Source organism: Rousettus aegyptiacus, unplaced genomic scaffold, assembly GCF_014176215.1.
Source record: "Rousettus aegyptiacus isolate mRouAeg1 unplaced genomic scaffold, mRouAeg1.p scaffold_m13_p_3, whole genome shotgun sequence".
In the NCBI taxonomy this organism is placed as follows: Eukaryota; Metazoa; Chordata; class Mammalia; order Chiroptera; family Pteropodidae; genus Rousettus; species Rousettus aegyptiacus.
In genome coordinates, this window is record NW_023416306.1 from 84,954,040 (window position 1) to 84,972,499 (window position 18,460).

Consider the following 18,460-nt stretch of genomic DNA (forward strand, 5'->3'; position numbering starts at 1 on the left):
TTCTTTCCTTACGTGATAAAAAGACAGATCAGTTCATCTTCCTTTCAGCTATTCTATTATTCTATACTGCTTCTCAGAAATAACTGTAAGTGGTCTAGCAATTTATTCATTATGTTTATTCAGTGCTCTAGATCAAAGATTGGTGAACTCTATCCCACAGGGCAAATTCAGTCTACTACCTGCTTTGTAAATAAAGTTTTATTGGAACAGAGCTATGCTCATTCATTTATGTATTGTTTATGCTAGCTTTCACACTACAATGAGAGAGCTGAGTAATTTTCGACAGAGCCTAAAATATTTACAACCAGGCCCCCTACAAATAAAGTTTGCCAGCCCCTACTCTAGCTGGGCCTAAATTCAAACGTATTTATTCAACTATCCTGGGTTTCACTTTTACCTTATTAATGTTTATTTTCTAATCTTTACAGACTAAAAGTCATTCTTTGTAACAGAGATAACAAAAGCAAAACAGGAATTGAAGCCAGCAACTCATATTATCTCTTAGCACCATATTATCTCTCGTCATTCCTCGGGATTCAGGTCCTCTGCTTCTCATCTCATCTCCCATCCCATCTTCCCCAGTTCACCTCTGGGCTGCTACACAGATAGACAGTCTCTTTCATTGGCAATTTCAATTTAACTACCTTAAACCCTACAAGAGCTTCTTATAATGTCCACGACAAAAACCTAAACTCTCTCTCATGACATAAAACGCCTCTCATGGCCTAGCCCTTGCCTGACATACATCCTTTTCTCCTGCTAGTCTCTCGCATGTGCACTTAATGCTCAAGCATGTTGAACTGCTATTAATTGCCATATTGTCTCAGCAACCCTTTGCATTTTACATGTCTTCTCTCTCCCTGGAACACTCTCCACAGATACGTCCTCCTTCTTCTTTGCCACTCTTTGAGTCTCAAATCAATATTTTCTCCTTTGAAACTTTTCCTATTTCTCTAGTAGCCATAGGAGTGCTTTGTCCTTCGATATCATTGTGCGGTGCGAGTGTGCTTGCATGCGTACACAGGTGCAGGAGTGTGTGTACACACACATATCTATCGATCTCTTGTCTAACTAGTCATTTTGCATTATAATCTGGCTGTATGCCTGCCACTGCACTAGACTATAAGTTAAAATGAGGGCATGAGTTATGACTCTGATCTTATCATAGAACAGAAATTTTTCAGTTCAAAGTGGTTAAGAATATCTCAGAATTTTTTCACAGTGGCTCTAGGTCAAAGGAAATGTGTTACAGCTGTTTACTGTAGTTAGGAAATGACTTAATAAGTATTCATGTTCTAGCAACTTAGTAGCCATTTGAAAAAATAATATTACATGTAAATTGAAAGAAAAAATATATCACTCTTAAATAACCACAATTACTTGCCAGTAGAACGCGGTGTATATCTGTAAAGCATTACTTCTCAAACATTGGAATTAGATTGGACACTGCCACCCTCATTTCTTGCTCCATATTGATTTTGCTGGGGTATTTTTTTTTTATCACAATAACCACTGATAACTCAATTTTGCAAAGACAGGATGCCAGAGAGTGAAGTATAGTGTAATCTAATGTTGAAATGGTAAATTATCTTGATCTAGTTTTTTAGTGGCTCACAGACATCAAATATCCCATGAAAACTAAAAATATTCCACAGTGCCCTTGTGAGTTCACTACGGCATCTTCAGCACACAGTTTGGGAATCACAGCCCTACTGCAGAGAAGTTCAAGTATTTGTGTAACCCACTGTAGCTAGAATGTTTATGTGATAAATTACATAAAAATTTAGTAGAGATAACATTTTTAAAGAAAAGAAATGGTTATAGAATAGGTGTCAGCGAACTTTTCTAGCCAGGTGGTAAATATTTTAGGCTTGTAGGATATAGTTTTATTAGCAACTGCAACATCAAAGCAGACATAGATAATACATAAATGGATGGATGTGAAATGAGTGACCAGCTCATAGGCTGCTGTCTGCCAACCCTCTTACAGAAACTCGTTAAAAAAGCATATTTCTACATGAAAATTACTAAAAAATTTTTATAAAGGTGAAACAAAATATCATGGTCCATACTGATATGAATAAATGAATAAATTAAAATTTTTACAAGAAATGGGGTTACCAAAGGAAAGCAATAACTTCACAGGGGGAAGCCTGGCAGAAACCATCTTAATTAAAGAAATAACTTTCATATAGGGATAAATACAAATTACACATCACTTGATGGGATGCAATGAGAAGAATGCAAAATCACTTCTGTGATATTATGATAAAGACCTGTAACTAAAAATTAATCATGAAAAAACATAAAAGAAAACCTGAATTGTGGGTTATTCTATAAAATAACTGATCTGTAATCTCCACAAATGTCAAAGTCTTAAAAGATAAGGAAAAACTGAGAAACCACCTGAAAAATGGTGACAATAGAGACATGACAACAAAATGAATATGGAATGTAAAATCTACATGGACTATATAATTCCAAATTGGATCTTTTTGCTATACAGAATATTATTAATATAATTGGTAAAGTTTGAATGCGGTATGAGAATTAGACACTAGTAATTATTCAATGTTTATTTCCTGACTTTTTTTTGTGTGTTTCTGTAAGGAGAATGTCTTTGCTTGGAGGTAATACACACTAAAGTGTTCAGAGTGGTAGGGGAATTGCATTCACAACTTATCTCAAATCATTCAAGAAAAAAGTTCTTTATATTGTACAACTTTTCTGTAACTTTAAGATCATTTCCATTTAAACTTTTAATTTCTGAAATTAAATAGTGGAGGCGCCGACGTGCAAAGATTGCTGCTCTTTATTTAGCAGAACAGCTGGCCCTGTTCCTATCCCAGGTGATTTTCACTCATTTCCTTACCAGGTAAGCACACTCTACGGAATGTAATGTACAAGGACAGTGACCATGTAAAGTATTATTCTCCTTTATTTAAGGCATAGAAGTGGGTGAATTTCACTCAACCAACAAGTCTTTATCAAGCATTACATTCTCAGCATTGAGTGAGACAGAGAAGAAAAGAAAATAAACATGTATTAGGCAAGGAGAAAGAAGAATGGCTTCTGCCCTTAAGGACATCAGTTGGATAGACAAGACTGACATATAAACTCACTATGAGCAACAGAATCTATAATCAAGAACTAATTAACATAAACGGGCTAGCTTCATTTCTTACTCCACTCCTGTTAAGGATGAGCAATGAAAAGTACCAAAGATGCTTAAATAACAAAGGCAGGGAGGTAAGGGTCAAAGTACGCAATGTTGATGGTATAGATCTAACTGAGAGAACAGAGAACCATATCTCCATGCTGAAACAGAGAGAAAGGCAGAACCCTACAAGACCCCTGGTATTTATGAATTCATCAACACTTTTAACTACCTTCTAGCACTGTAGATGACTCTAATATTGCTGAAGCAGAAATGTATACTGCACACATTATGAAACTGGTGTACAGGCCATGAGGCAATTGGCAATTGAATAAACCCAGCTGATCATTCAGAATCCATATCAAAATAGGCAAGTCAAGAAGTAAGAAAACAGGTAGAAACTTAGGGCTGAGATTATTAAAAGATATTTTCTTAGAAAATAAAATATTCAAATTAATTGAGATGCAATGAAACAAATTAAGGTAAGGGTCTTTATTACAGAACTTCTTGGAGCCTGTAATATGCAAATGTGCATCATATACCTAAAAGTAGGGGTATCATATGCAACATTTCACTTAGACCAGGAACCATATCAAAACCTCTAAGTGTACAAAATATGTCATATGGAGATAGAATGAATAAAAAAAATAGATAACTACTTTGAGAGGTATAGCAGCAATAACAACAGCTACATATGGTACTTCCTAGAAGCCTCACACTGTTTTAAGGTTTGATACTTTATTTTTTCCTAACAACAATCCTATGACATAATATAATTGTGATCCTCATTTTACCTTCAGGAACATGAGGTATATAAAGGTTAAGTAAATTGCGGAAGGTCATATGGCTAGAAAATAGTAAAGCCAGGATTCAGACTCAAGCAGTCTGGCTCTACACCCATGTTCTTAACTATTATATTCTTTACCATTATCAACGAAATTCTTACTCATCCATTTCAAAGTAAATTATTAGTGTTAAGCAAGAACGAAAAACAACCATAATGATTAATATAAACAGAAGGCTAGGAATTTAAAAAGCCCTATTCAATGAAATTGAAAATAGGGGATAAGTGGTAAAAAAAAATCTGTCGATATAATTATGAAATATACCATAATTATATTTATGAAAATCCCTAGTTCATTAAAATTTAGAAGCATTTCTAGCAAAGAATAGGCATCCTAATTTTCTAATCCACAATAAGGAAAACAACATGGCAAGCACTTTAGAAGAGTTCTTACCGTGACTCTCTTCATATCTAGCTGGCGCAGCTGCATCATATTCTGAAGGATAGTGTGTTTGTACCATGACTCTTGAGCTATTGGATTGCCATCAAAAGTGATGTCTGAGAGAGAAGTTGAGTCTGCAAGGCAGCAAACACTCTCAAAACTGCAGGAAAGAAAGAAATCACTGGATTATGGTGAGACCTTCAAATAGTACTCTAATTTGCTTAATAGACATTATTTTTTAGAACAGTTTTAGAATTACAGAAAAATTGAGAAGACAGTACAGAGTTGCCACATACTCTTCACCCGGCTTCCTCTATTATTAACATCTCGTATTAGTATAGTACATGTTTTACAATTAATTAACTAATATCAATACATTCTTACTAACTGAAGTCCATATTTTATCCAGATTTCCTGAGTTTTTACCTATTGTCCTTTTTCTGTTCCAGGATCCCATCCAGAATACATTACATTTAGTTGTCATGTCTTCTTTAGGTTCCTTTTAGCTTGACAGTTTTTTTGACTTTCCTTGTTTTTTGATAACCTTGAGAGTTTTGAGGAATACTCATTAGTGATTTTGTAGGATATCCCTCTATTGGGATTTGCATGAAATTTTTCTAATGATTGAGTCTAGGGTTAAGGTACATACTATTAACTAACCTGACATCACTGTTGATATTGACTTTGCTCATCTAGCTGAGGTAGTGTTTTTCAGGTTTTTCCAACATAAAATTTTTGGTCCCTCTCCTGTATTTTTTGGAAGGAAGCCATGTGCAGCCCATACTTAGTAGGTGAGAAGTTTATCTTCCTCTTCTTGAGGACAGAGGATCTATAGAAATTATTTGAAATGCTTCCTATGAGGTTCATCTTTTTTTCCGCCATTGTTTTATTTAGATCCATTTGGATTCATGAATATTTACTTTATACTTTGGGTGATAATCTATTACTACATATGTAATTCCTTTTATTGTTCGAATTGTGGCCATTGGAAACTCTTTCAGTTGCCTCCTATGTCCCTTTGACAAACCCCCATTAAATTGGAATTTTTTTTTAGTCCTTCCTTACTTTCTGGCACTACAAGATTCTCTAGACTCATATTTCCTACTCCCGTCCTAGAGTCAGCTATCTCTTCAAGGAGCCACATTCCTTTTATTGAAGAATGGTATTAAAACAAAGATATGGAGGCTAGGCATAATTTTTGCTACTGCATTGTCATTTCTTTTAGGCCCTCTGATGACAGAGCAAGGAAATATATGTGTGTATACATATATCTATAATAGTTCTCTATGCAACCATTTGTGTCTACATTAAGCTACACATGAGTTCGTTCTGATGTTTTCAATTGTAATCCATCACTAAAAGGATCATTCTAGCTTTTTCCTTGTTTATTTGTAAATTCCTACTCCAACAATAAGAAATCTGGTTCCTACTGCTCTCATCAATTTAAATGTTCGATTCCAGAATATGTATGTGTATGTGTACACACACACCACATATATATATATATATATATATATATATATATATATATATATATATATATATTGCTATCAGGAATTTAACTTGTATTCCCATGGAAAACAACTTTATCAACTAAAGTACATGACTATGTATAATTCCTTTTGCATATAGTTTTACAGATTAATTTTCAAAGTTACTTAGGTTTGCATCTTTCCCCCAGTTTTCCTTCTAGGAAGCTGTTTCATACAATTAAAATACAATTAGATTCTCTAGTCATAGTCTGCATTCCTTCCTGGGATCCCCTAACATTCTAAATGAATTTTTTAAATTTGTATACATTGAGGTTCACTCTTCGTGCTGTAAAGTTCTATGGGTTTTGACAAATGCATAATATCATGTATCTACCTTCCATTATAGTATTATATAGAACAGTTTCGTGGCCCTAAAAAATCCCATTCAACTCCCCTCCGCTCACCCCAAATCTCTGCAACTCTTGATACTTTACTGTCTTTATAGTTTTGTCTTTTCCAGAATGTAACATAATTAAGATCATATAGTATGTAGGCTTTTCAGATTGACATCTTTCACTTAGCAATATGCATTTAAGGTTCATCTATGTCTTTTGTAGCTTCATAACTCTTTTATTCATCACTGAGTAATATTTTATTGTATGGATGTACCATAGTTTATCCATTCACCCACTGAGGAAATCTTGGTTGCTTCAAGTTTTTAGTAGCTATAAATAAAGCTGCTGTAGCTATTAGTCTAGTGTTTATGTGGACCTAAGTTTTCAATTCAATTAGGTAAATACTTAAAAGTGCATTGCTGGATTGTACAGTAAGACTGTTTAGCTTTATTAGAAATTGCCAAACTGTCTTCCAAAGTAGTTGTACCATCTCGCTTTACTAACAAAATATTTTTGGTATAGTAAACAATCTATGTGTTGGAAATTAAGGTTGAGGCAAGGTCTTTAACAACAATAAAGTTAGTTATCTTTTTTATTGTCATATTTGAATATTTCTTCTATTTTTTCTTCCCTTTCATGGTGAAGAGATGCTTTGCTATCAATTATTTTACATCAGATCTTATCTTTACCAATCTAACAGGTAAGTCTCATTATTTATGTGTGCCTTATGGTTTTTGAGACATGTTCAGGTAATTATGGGCAGATATTTTTCAAAAGGCTAGTATATGTAGGCAAAAATGAGAGTTCATGAATTTAAACTTAATCACTTCAAATGTAAATAAACTTGAACAAACACTGTAATTTTTTCTCACCCAGCATTAATGCAATTCTTTTTTTCCATCAATATAAAAAATTTCAGAACAGCTTCTGGTGCGTGAGATGGATGTTTAAAAGGTGCTTCTCTCCTGCCCTCATATTGTTTATATAAAGCTAAAAACATTTCTTCTACATTGTTAAGTGAACTAACTCATCATCTTTCCTCTATACATCTGCTACTCCATATATATTTCCTCTCTGGTAAGTGATATTCAATCACCGTCATCATCAAGTCAGTTGTCACTGTGTACTAATCTCTCACTCTGAATGATGACTCAGGTGGAAAACTGTAAAGAGTCATCAAAGGATTTTAAGCAAGTGGGGATAATGTAATTAGAATAATCAGAACTTAGTAATATTATACAGGATATATAAGGAAAGAGATGAGTGAAACACCAGTTATAAATTAGATTGCAGTAATAAAGGTGAAAAAAAAAAAAGCCTAATATATCAAAAACTAAAGTAGTAGCCATGACAGTAAAGAGGAAGGGGTAGATGCTATGGAATTTTAGAGTGCAGCCCAGACAGAAATTAGTAATCATTTGAATACGAGGAAGAGAGTAATCTAAAATAACATCCAGGTCTCTCACTTGGGTGAATGATGTGGTAGCTATGGGGTATATACTTTGTCGAAATTCATTAAACTTTACACTTAAAGTGGGTACATTTTATTACATGCAAAATATATTTAAATAAGTTGATTTAACAAAGAAATTTAAAGTATAAAAAATACATAGTTAACAGATCATCATTTCATCTATTAGGTCTCCTTTATCTGGAACACAACTTTATACTGGTGGCTATTAGAACAGGTTTCACAAAGGCTTTCATAAGTTTTCCTCCAACTATCACAGGATGGGAAAACTAATTTCAACCTTAAGATCATAACTAATGTGAGCAGCAGGGGCAATGGAGCCAGTAGATGGTCTGTTTTGAAGAGCATTTTTCTTCAGTGACTCCGCATATTTGAACAGAATTCAACTGAAAGTTTCTTGAGGGACAGAAATGTACCGTGACCAGTTCCCCAATGCCGAACTTAGTACCTAGCTTTTAAAAACTTGTTCAGTAAAGTTATGGTGGATGAATGGAAGAATATGATGAATTGAAATGATTCCAAGGGGCATATCCTTGACTAAAATAATTAATAAATGAATTTTCTTACACTGTTCTTAGAATTGTTGTTTAAAAGATATCATGCTACTCATGACTCATTACAACCTAATATCTGTCACTAATCAGGTAGATGTGGTTGAAAGATGTAAATAATATATCCATAAAGAAGGGTACAGAAAACTTCATTCTATTCTAAGTAGATTCCAATTTTATTTCTATTCGTTATTTATTTACACACTAAACTGCAGAGAATATATGACTTGTTTTTATTGCTAAGTATAATTTTAAAATGAATGATTCTAATTGTTCCTAGTCCTATGTCTCACTTATTGCTTTGAGGAGTGGAATAGTTTAATAATTACCACCAAATAGGTAGTGATAAATACAAACCTAGACAATATCTTTACTGAACTCCACTATAAAGCACATTTGTGGATATAGAAGAAAGTAGTATGCCCAGTGAATGTAGTCATTATGAAGCACTTCGGAGACCTAGAAGACCTGTTGATGTCCTTCTGGTTTATATCTATAATTCAAGCACAACCAAAAAGAGGAACCAGGAATGGGAAAATCATTGCAATCCACAGCAGGTACTATCCTGGCAACTCTTCTCAGATCAGCTGCTAGCACTGAAAGTCTTTATGCTTTGAATAGTTTTATTAAAATAAAAATAAATCTGTGTTTGATCTACAAGATTCCTCACAAAATTTCATTTCCATCTGCAAGGCATCTGGCCAATGAACATGCCAGACATTCTTAGAAATGCACTGAGAAAGTGCATATGATTTTAAAGACATTCTCTCCTCAAACAAAACAGTACTTTTTAAGTACAAATACAGGTGAATGAAGAGTTATATTCTACCCAACCAAAAACCAAATCGAATTGTTTAAAACTAAAAACAAACCTTCCCCCCTGCTCAAAAAAAACCCCTGGAAATAGAACAGTAATTATAGTGGAGTGGTACTACTTTTAGGAACATTTTTTTTTTTTTTTAAAGAACACTAAATTGCTTGTCTCTTCAGACTACCAAGAATGGAAAAGCTTTGGTCCAAAAGCTGACATTTAACTCATAATTTGACTTTAATCTTTTTCCAGATTACTCATACGTTTGTTTTTCCTCTAGCAGTTTCCTCCCAATATCACATCTGCTTCCTATCTACTAAAGAACCTATAGAGGAACAAGCTGTCTCTCCTGACCAAACTCACATTTCAGGAGGAAAACAAAACATTTTAGTTCATTTTATGCTTACTTAATAAAATACAGAGAAAAAAATTAAATTCCCATATATGCATGTATACCACAAAGATATGTAACAATTCTCAAATACAAGTTAAATTACCCCAATTAGAAAGTTCTTCCCCAAAAGCAAGTCAGGTACTTTAGAGAAAGGAATTTTACTCTTCCATACCAATAAATACCATGCATTCTGAAATAATCTCAATGAAAAGCTTACTTATTTTATATAGATCAGTGAGAATTTTGCTGAATAGTTACTACGTGTCTAGCAGACTGAAGTGAAATGAAACGTAGAATAAATCAAGTGTGCTCACCGTGACTGAAATACACACAACTGACAAACAAAATAATTAGAAAGATCTGTAAAATAACATATACTTAAAGAATGAAGCACAGTTAAAGAAAAGGGCACATAATGATGTTTGTATTTTTGCTAAAATGAACTAAGTTTGTGGACTGAAGTTGTTGCTAAAAACAACTAAAAATGATGGATAAAATATTGTTAAAGTATTCTCAAATGTATCCATGACCTGCTAAAAAAAAAAAAAAATGTGAACTACACAGGCAAAAAAAAAAAAAAAAAAAAGAAGAAGAAGAAGAAAGTAAGGGTGGGAACTCAGGTAATCAGAATGTTGAAAATGACCTTTTTGCTGTGAGGGCAATTTACTGAACCCAGTGAACATGAGCTTTGGCTTACATGATCTTCAAGGCCAGGAACCAAAGATAACTCCCAGGGGCCACTCAAGTTGGGGAGTTGTTAATAGATCTGAGGTCCCCAAGTGCTAGGTTCTCAACATAGGGTGAATTAGTTATAAGCTTTCCCCTAAAATATTGCTTATCTTAAAACTTGGGGCTAAGTAGAAAGGGAGGAAAATTCTTTCCTGATTATTTATAACCATGAACCACAATTTGCAGCCTAAATTCACACTAAATGGATGACCTAAAATATTTCAGTAGAAGAATTGATTTTTTTTTTTTTTTTTTTTTTGAAGAGCTCCCAGGCTAGTTAAGCCTATAGGGATCTCACAGAAACAAATGAAATTCCTCTATGGAGGAACCTACCTTCACACAAAACCCCAAAGAATTCCTAAAAATAAGCTACCAAGAAAAACAAACAGCTCACAGTTTAAAAGGAAATAAAGCATTCTGATTGACAGCTAGAAGAAACAACAAAAGACATAGATTAGCTGAAATTTCTTCAAATAATGGGATTATCAAACACAGAAAATTTAAGAAAACTATAGCAGATTTCAGAAATAATGGATCCAGATAATGATTATCAGTGACTGCTAAAATATTTAGGTGAAATGATAATTGGGAATTTTACTTAAAAATGGAACAAGCTAATAACAGCTGAACCCAATAATCAGTTTTAACATCACCATAAGCAAGACATAATTTTTTCTATGTGTATGTTCTCTTCCCTTTTACATTTTCTTTCACTTTCTTGTGTCTCTCCTTTTGGTGTTCCATAACAAGTAACCATCTACCTCGATGTCGATATATGTTAATTAATGTTAGTCACTATAATTCTTTTTAGTGCATGATGGTAGCAGGAGTTCTTAGAAATGAAATGGTTCTAAAGAATCTAAAGACACCGATATAAGCGATTATATTTTGTCACAAAGCAAAAATATGTTTGAGACAAAAATGTTTTTCACATGAAAAAGATCTCAAAATTTTCTTTGATAAATGTTTAATAAGATAAACTGAAGCACATTAAAAAGTTTTGAGTTTATTTGAGCAAAAATTGATTTAAATTGGGCTGCTTCCAATTTAGCAGATAGGGAGGAGCTCCATAAAGCTATTCAAGTGAAAAGGAGGAGACATAAAGAGTTAAACAGACATAATAGAGAATAATGTTAAACCATCTGTTTAGGTATCTTTTGTTATGACAATGTCATTGACGACAATTCAATTAAAAAAAACATATATATATATATATATATATATATATATATATATATATAGTATCTGTATGCATCTGGCTGACAGAAGACACCAGCAAAGTTGAATGTCTCAGAATTGTAGATGATAATTCTATTAGCTTTCTCCAGGTTACAATAATCATTTTCTAGCATTTAAAAGCACAATAGCTTCGGTCTCTGGTGATTCACAATGACTCTGATTACCAAGGGTAGATTTTAAGATGTGGTAATTTTCTTGTAATGCTAATTTGTGACATTGAAACCAAATTTTACATGACAAAGGAAGTTTTTAGTGATATATTTTCTCTTCCCAAATTGATATGTGAATGCAAATAAGCCTCCTCAAATTTACTGAAAAAAATAAAAAGGATTCTTTGCAGTCTCAAAATGTGATAAGAATAATTTTAAAAAGCTAAAATGCTCATTTTAGCCACTTTCAACATTTACATTGTTTAATAGTTATACTGGCGATAAAGCAAGTCAAATAATATCCTGTCAACGAAGATCTAAATTCATTATTGTATAGGTAAGCTGATTTCTGGGAAAACAATGAACTTATGTAGCATTTGCCAATTTCCATGGTGTAAATATTCCCCAAATGGGGGATTTCAAGCTACCAAGATGTCGCTGAACTGGAGAGATGGATATAACTGGCTCCAGCATACCACTACAGACCAAATTCCTCTTTTACATTTAATGGAAGGACAGCTATAATTCTATAATAAAAATTTTGTTATTCGGAAGAGCTTCCTTCTGTTGACAGTTTCACAGTATTATTGTAACCACTGTAACCACATTGTAACCACACAGAAACCTCATTTCATTTCTTTAATATAGTTTTTTCCTGATTCAAGCCTGGTCTTGCCCAGATAATGGCATTGTGATTCCCTTATCTTCCCCACCCTGATCCTCTCACCTCTGCATGCCTGCTCTTTTAGTCATTAAGCCTCAGGTCTATGATCATGAGGACAATAAGTTTCTGTTACACTAAGGATAACATCTTAGCATTAGATGTATTTCAGCTCTAGGCCCATCGAGGCAGAACAAACCTACTGGCCATAGAATGACATGGGATGGTGGGATGGCACCATGGCTGATTCCAGAACCAAACACAATGATCAATTACCCCGGCCCCATCCAACTGTCCAATCAGTAGCACCCAGGCCTCGAACTCCCTTAGTTTTCATGACTACTTGGATTTTTCCCTATATAATCCGTACTCCTGTACTCCTGCGGAGCCAGGTCTTTGAGTAACAGCTCGCCTGTGTCTTTGGGACTTGCAATTCTCTAAAACAAATCTTTACTTTCTTTGCTGCACAACCTATACATCTCTCTTCTTTGACTCAGACACATGCAGGCAGATGGACCCCATTTGTGCTGGTAACATTATTTGAACTTTTTATCAGCATATACATACAGAATACACAAATCATAAGTACTTGATTTTGCATAAACTGAACATACCCATGTAACCTGTAGCAGATTAAGAAACAAAACATTACCTATACCCCATTGCCACCCCCTTGTGTCCCCTTACAGCCATTACTCCCCCTCAAAGTAACTCTTCTCCTGAGTCTAACACTATAGGTAACTTTTGCTTGTTTTTCAATTTTATGTAAATAAAACGTACATACACCCTCATTTGAATCTGGCTTTTATTTTGTTCTAATTTTTTTTTTTTTTTTGGAGATTCATCCATGTTGTTTTTTTCCCCAAAATAGTTTGATAATTCTTGTTGCTGGGTAGTATTGTATTATATAAAAATAGCATTAAATTTACTTTCTCTATTTTACTACTGGAGGACATCTGTCTTGTTTGCAGTTGGGTTACTTAAATAGTGCAGCTAAGAACATCCAGGTAAACATGTTAAGTATTTCTATGGAGTAAATACTTAGGAGCATTTTTTTTTTGGGGGGGGGGGAGCTTTAACCATTTTGTAATATTTAAGCTTATAAAAGCCTGTTCTTAACAAGGATTGCACTTTCCTGCTTCTGTCGGCCTGTTAGTCATCTTACTCATAATTACGTATTTTTTGTCTTTTTGTTTAAGGTAAAACAACCCTCTTCAATATTTCCTGCAATACAGGTTTTGTGGTAGAGAATTTCCTCAGCTTTTGTATGTCTGGAAATGTATTTATTTCTCCTTCATATTTAAAGGAGAGCTTTGCTAGATATATTATTCTTGGCTGGTAATTTATTTCTTTTAGTAGTTTTAATGTTCGGTTCCACTCCTTCCTTGCTTGTAAAGTTTGTGCTGAGAAGTCCAATGATAATCTAATGGGTTTTCTTTTATATGTTACTGTCATCTTTTCCCTGGCTGCCTTGAGAATTCTTTCTTTGTCACTAATTTTAAACTTTAATATAATGTGTCTTGGAGGAGATCTTTTGGGGATGGGATAATTGGATATTCTGTTTGCTTCTTGGATTCTAATATCCAGCCCTTTCCATAGATTTGGGAAATTCTCATCGACTATTTGTTTCAATATGCTCTCTAATCCCTTCTTCTTCTCTTCTCTACCTGGGATACCCATTACTCTGATGTTGCTTTTCCTGATGGTATCAGATAGTTCCTGCAGAGTTCTTTCATTTTCTTTTTCATTTTCAAGTCCCTCTCTTCTTCCGTCTGTGTTGTTTCCAGATTTCTGTCTTTAGTATCACTAATTCTTTCTTTCATCTGGTCAGCTCTATTTCCTAAGCTTGCTATTTCATTCTTCACCTCTTTTAATGGGTTCTTCATCTCCAGAAGTTCTATTTGGTTCTTTTTCAGAGTTTCAATCTCCCTGTTAAAGAATTCATTTTGTTCATTTTGTTTCTAATTTCTTGAAATTGTCGGTCAGAATTTTCATGCATTTTGTTAAGAAGGGCAATCCTAAATTCTCTGTCACTTAAATCACATATTTCTATGTCTTTAAGCTAATTTTCTAGAGATTTTTCACTTTTTTCTGAGCTGCCTTGTCACCTTGGTTGTTCATGGTGTTTCATGGACTATTTCTCCACCTGAGCGTTAACAGGAGTGTACTGATTTTTTTTCTTCCCCCCAAAAGAAAATTTATTATGTAGTAATCTCTCTTCAGAAGGTTGATAAAAAGGGTTTTTCTCTTGATTTCCAGTAGGTAGTGTCCAAGCCTCTTGGGTCTCTGCTCTGAGTATAAAAAAACTCCTTTCTCTCAAGCAGGCTGTATACTTTCTCTGTGATCGGGTCAGCTTGGTCCCAGGACACCACCCCCATGAAAGGGTATGAAGGGCTATGGGGGTCTGGGACCCTGAGGAGGCCCTGAAGTCCCATTACTGCCCCAACAGATGCAATGTTCTGTGGCTTCCTTCTGGCTCAGCCTGCCTGGGTTGGGGTGGGGTTGATTGGGAGAGCTGGTGTGTGTGGCTGCTTCCCTTCCCGTAGTGCTGTCTCCCAGGTTTCAGCCATCCTGCTTTAATTTCACTGCGCCTGTCTCTGGTACCAGCTGTGGTGTGTGTTTCCGTACCAGTTGTGCGAATCCCCCTGGGGCTCCGCGGTGCTAGCTCTGAGAGAATATGGGGTCGGGGGGATGGCCCGCTCTGGGTTGGTGCGGGGTTGGGGTGGGGGAGGGGGCACGGCCGGGCTCCGTGACTTGGCCTCGGGCTTGGCAGTGGTGGGCTGCTAAGAAACAGTTGTTGCCCCTCTGCACTCAGTCCCGGCTCTGCTCTCTGTCCTTATCGCTGGGCTCTGAGAGTGGAACGCGCTGATCGCTCAGGCAGCACTGTTCGGTTAACTGCGGGGAAATCTCCACTCCCCCTCCTGCTGCAGGGAGCACCGGCTGTGTATGGCAGCTCTGTTATTTCTCCCAATCCACCCCACAGACTTGCACGATTCTGACGTTCCAGCGCTCTGATCTCTCAGGTGTGCTTGCGGGCAAGTTGAGTGTTTTTTGTTGTATTGTAGGTTGTTGCTATTGCAAGAAGAGAGATCTGGGGCGATCCCTCACTCAGCCATGCTTCTAACATCACTTATGGGTGATTCTTATGCAAAGTCGGAGTTTGAGACCACTGACCTAAACTTCAACATCCCCTTAAAGTTACAGATGTCTAACATGAACCTCACAATTCCTTGCTAATATTAAGAAAAAAGTCACAATTCTAAGAGAAAGATGATTTCTCCAAAGTCACACTGGCCACTGTTCACAAAGAAAATGTTTAAAATGTGTATTGCAACATTGCTTATGATGACAAAAAAAAAATTGCAACCGATCTAAATGACCATCATTAAGGGATTCATTAAATAAATTAAAATTAATCCATACAATGAAATTGAATGTAGCCATTTAAAAAATGAGGTGTACATGCAAGGCTGATATATACCTAAAGGCACTAGTAAAAATTCTGAAATACTTCAACACCAGTTGATAAAGTCCACTACCCTCAAAACATGAAGTGCCCCTCCTTGCTGGCTCTGTCTCAGCCCTGCACTTCCTATTGTTTTGGCAGCAAAAAGATTAACCCTTGGCACAGCAGGGGCCTTGAGACCCAGTTTAGCATCTATCCTTACTGGACAGTGTTCATATTATACTGGTTCACTAGTATACTACACATGTTATACTTGTTAGATTTTTTCTCATCCCCTTGCCTACCTATACTAACACTGAAAAATATCTACAATACATTGCTAACTGGAAAAGCAATCTGAGAAAAAATCTATATAGCATGACTCCATATTTTTTAAAAACGTTATTCATGTGTCAACAGTATTGGCCTAGAACCAAAAATCTGATAGAATCCTCATAGGTTCTCACCAAACAATTAACAGAGTTGTACTTCTGCAATTGAGGCCAGGAGTGTGGAATGGCACATTCACTTTTTACCTTACACATTTCAATACTGTTTGGCCATAAGGAGAAATGAAAGTAATGACAGTATTTTTTTTTTTAAAAAAAAAAACAAACCTCACCTCACTCCATAATTATGCAACAAAACTTTTTTTAAGTGTTGAACGAATTACAACAGCAGCCTTCTTCACAGCTATTCCTTTATGTCTTCCTTCCCCCACCCCAATTATAAAAGTAATACATAATATTTAAGGAAATTTGAAAAAAGTAAAATAAAAATTTGAAAAATTTTGGAAAAAATAAAGCCATGCGAAATCTCTCTTCCTAAAGATATACCTGTTTACATATATTTTAACAAAATGTAGATCTTGTTATATGAATCAGCTTTGTGTACTGCTTCCTTAACATTTTACCAACACTTTTCTATGTCATTATTTGTAAATTATTAATTTAATGAATGTATAATTCAGTGTTTTGAGGATATCTTAATTATTTAATCCATTGAATTCTATTTATCTATGGAAGAAATCAACTATACTAAAATGTAGAGAAGTTATAAGAAATAATACACGTGAGACCTAAACCCTGAAAGAGATTTTGCGGTAACAGATTTAGGGGACTATATTATAAGGTTTTATTGGCAAAATCAGAAATGTTAAACAGAGATAAACGAGTATACCTTGGTCTTGGCATAGTTACTAGAGATTGAGGAATAATAAAGATGAACTAAAAAATTTAAATCTTATTTCAAATGAGGCTTTACAGGGAATTTGTGTAGAAAACAAAGAACGGTATCATTTTGAGAAGAGATATATTGAGCCTGTGTACTTACACTTTCTTGGCACAGTACTTGTCTTCTTTTTCTCTCTAGCATGTTCATGATCAACATAAATAATATTTTAATGCATGGTACCTTTCTATTCTACCTACTACATACAGGAAACCATAGGCTGAAAGATGGTGGAGCTCATTCAACTGATAAGTTTTATGTGTTGGTTCAGATTACCTAAGATGGTGGCAGCCTGCATCCTTCACTACTTTTGTTGTCCTTTGCTGCCATCAATGAGACTGCCAGAGGAGGTAGGATAGGTAGACTTGAATATGGATATAACTGTGCTCTGGTTATCAGATACGTATGTTGTTTCTATTTTGAGCTGCTATTGAAAAATTCTGTGATGAGAATTCCTGTAATATTAGTTCGCTAGGGCTGCCAACAATGTACCACAAACTGGGTGATTTAAAGAACAAAATTTTATTTTCTTATTGTTTTGGAGGCTAAAGGCCAAGATCAAGGTGTCAACAGGGCTGATTTTTTCTGAGACTTTTCTCCTTGGCTTATAGATAGCCATCTTCTCTTTCAATCTTCATGGTGTATAAGTGTCTTAATTCCTTCTTACCAGGACACCAGTCATGTTGGATTAGAACCCACTAATATGACTCAGTTTTACCTAATTTCTTCTTTACCGTCTTACTTCCAAATACAGTCATATTCTAAGGGAGTTAGGACTTTGACATATGAATTTTAGGGGACACGATTCAACCCATAACACTTGTACATAAATCTTTATGCACATCCATCACTTTCTTCTCTTTCTCAGTCATGAATGAACAGAAGTATGTATTGCTTATAGAAATGGCAGTTATTATGGGGAAGTTACATTAAATTTCATTTGCCACATGAACCAGAAAGAATGACTGTCAGGAAGATTTCAATGTATTGGTAAATACAGCATCACTTCCCTTAAGATTGCATCAGAACATTAAATATTCATTGTAGCACTTTTGACCTTCCCGACCAATTTTAAATACAGCAGCATGATGCAGCATTGCTATTTATCTCTTCATATTAGAACAAATGATTTCTGACATCTCTCATTTCATTTCATATTCAACTCACAAGAATAATGACAAGAATAATATATTCATTCAGGAATCACGAGGCTTTCCTCTAAACTGAATGGCATCATCTTATGATGCTCCTATATACATCATATTCTTTCACTTGTGAGCAACATGGAAAATTCTATATATTTAGGTTATCAAGTAATAACTCCAAGTGCTGGTTATCTAGCCTACATGGGCATTGTTGCATAGTTCAGAGAATTTTAACTTAATGTTACAACGCTTTAGCTCTCTGCAGGCTTTAGGAAAGAAATAGATTGTTTGCTAAAGTTGTACTGCAACGTTGTTTTAGTCATTAACAGGAAAAAGGAATGTTTAAAGGGCACTATATATGATAGGCATTGGGATTATTGCTAAA

At 35.0% G+C, this 18,460-nt stretch overlaps 1 protein-coding gene across 6 annotated transcripts in view; it reads right to left on the reverse strand.

Annotated features, from left to right (window-relative positions):
• Positions 1–18,460, reverse strand: part of LRRC49 (leucine rich repeat containing 49) — a 128,495-nt gene that overhangs the window by 44,438 nt on the left and 65,597 nt on the right. For all 6 annotated transcript variants that reach the window (XM_016126942.2, XM_016126944.2, XM_016126943.2 and 3 more), the window contains one exon: positions 4,396–4,543. In XM_016126942.2, coding sequence (XP_015982428.1) covers positions 4,396–4,543 — 148 coding nt within the window. The remainder of the gene's footprint in view (positions 1–4,395; positions 4,544–18,460) is intronic.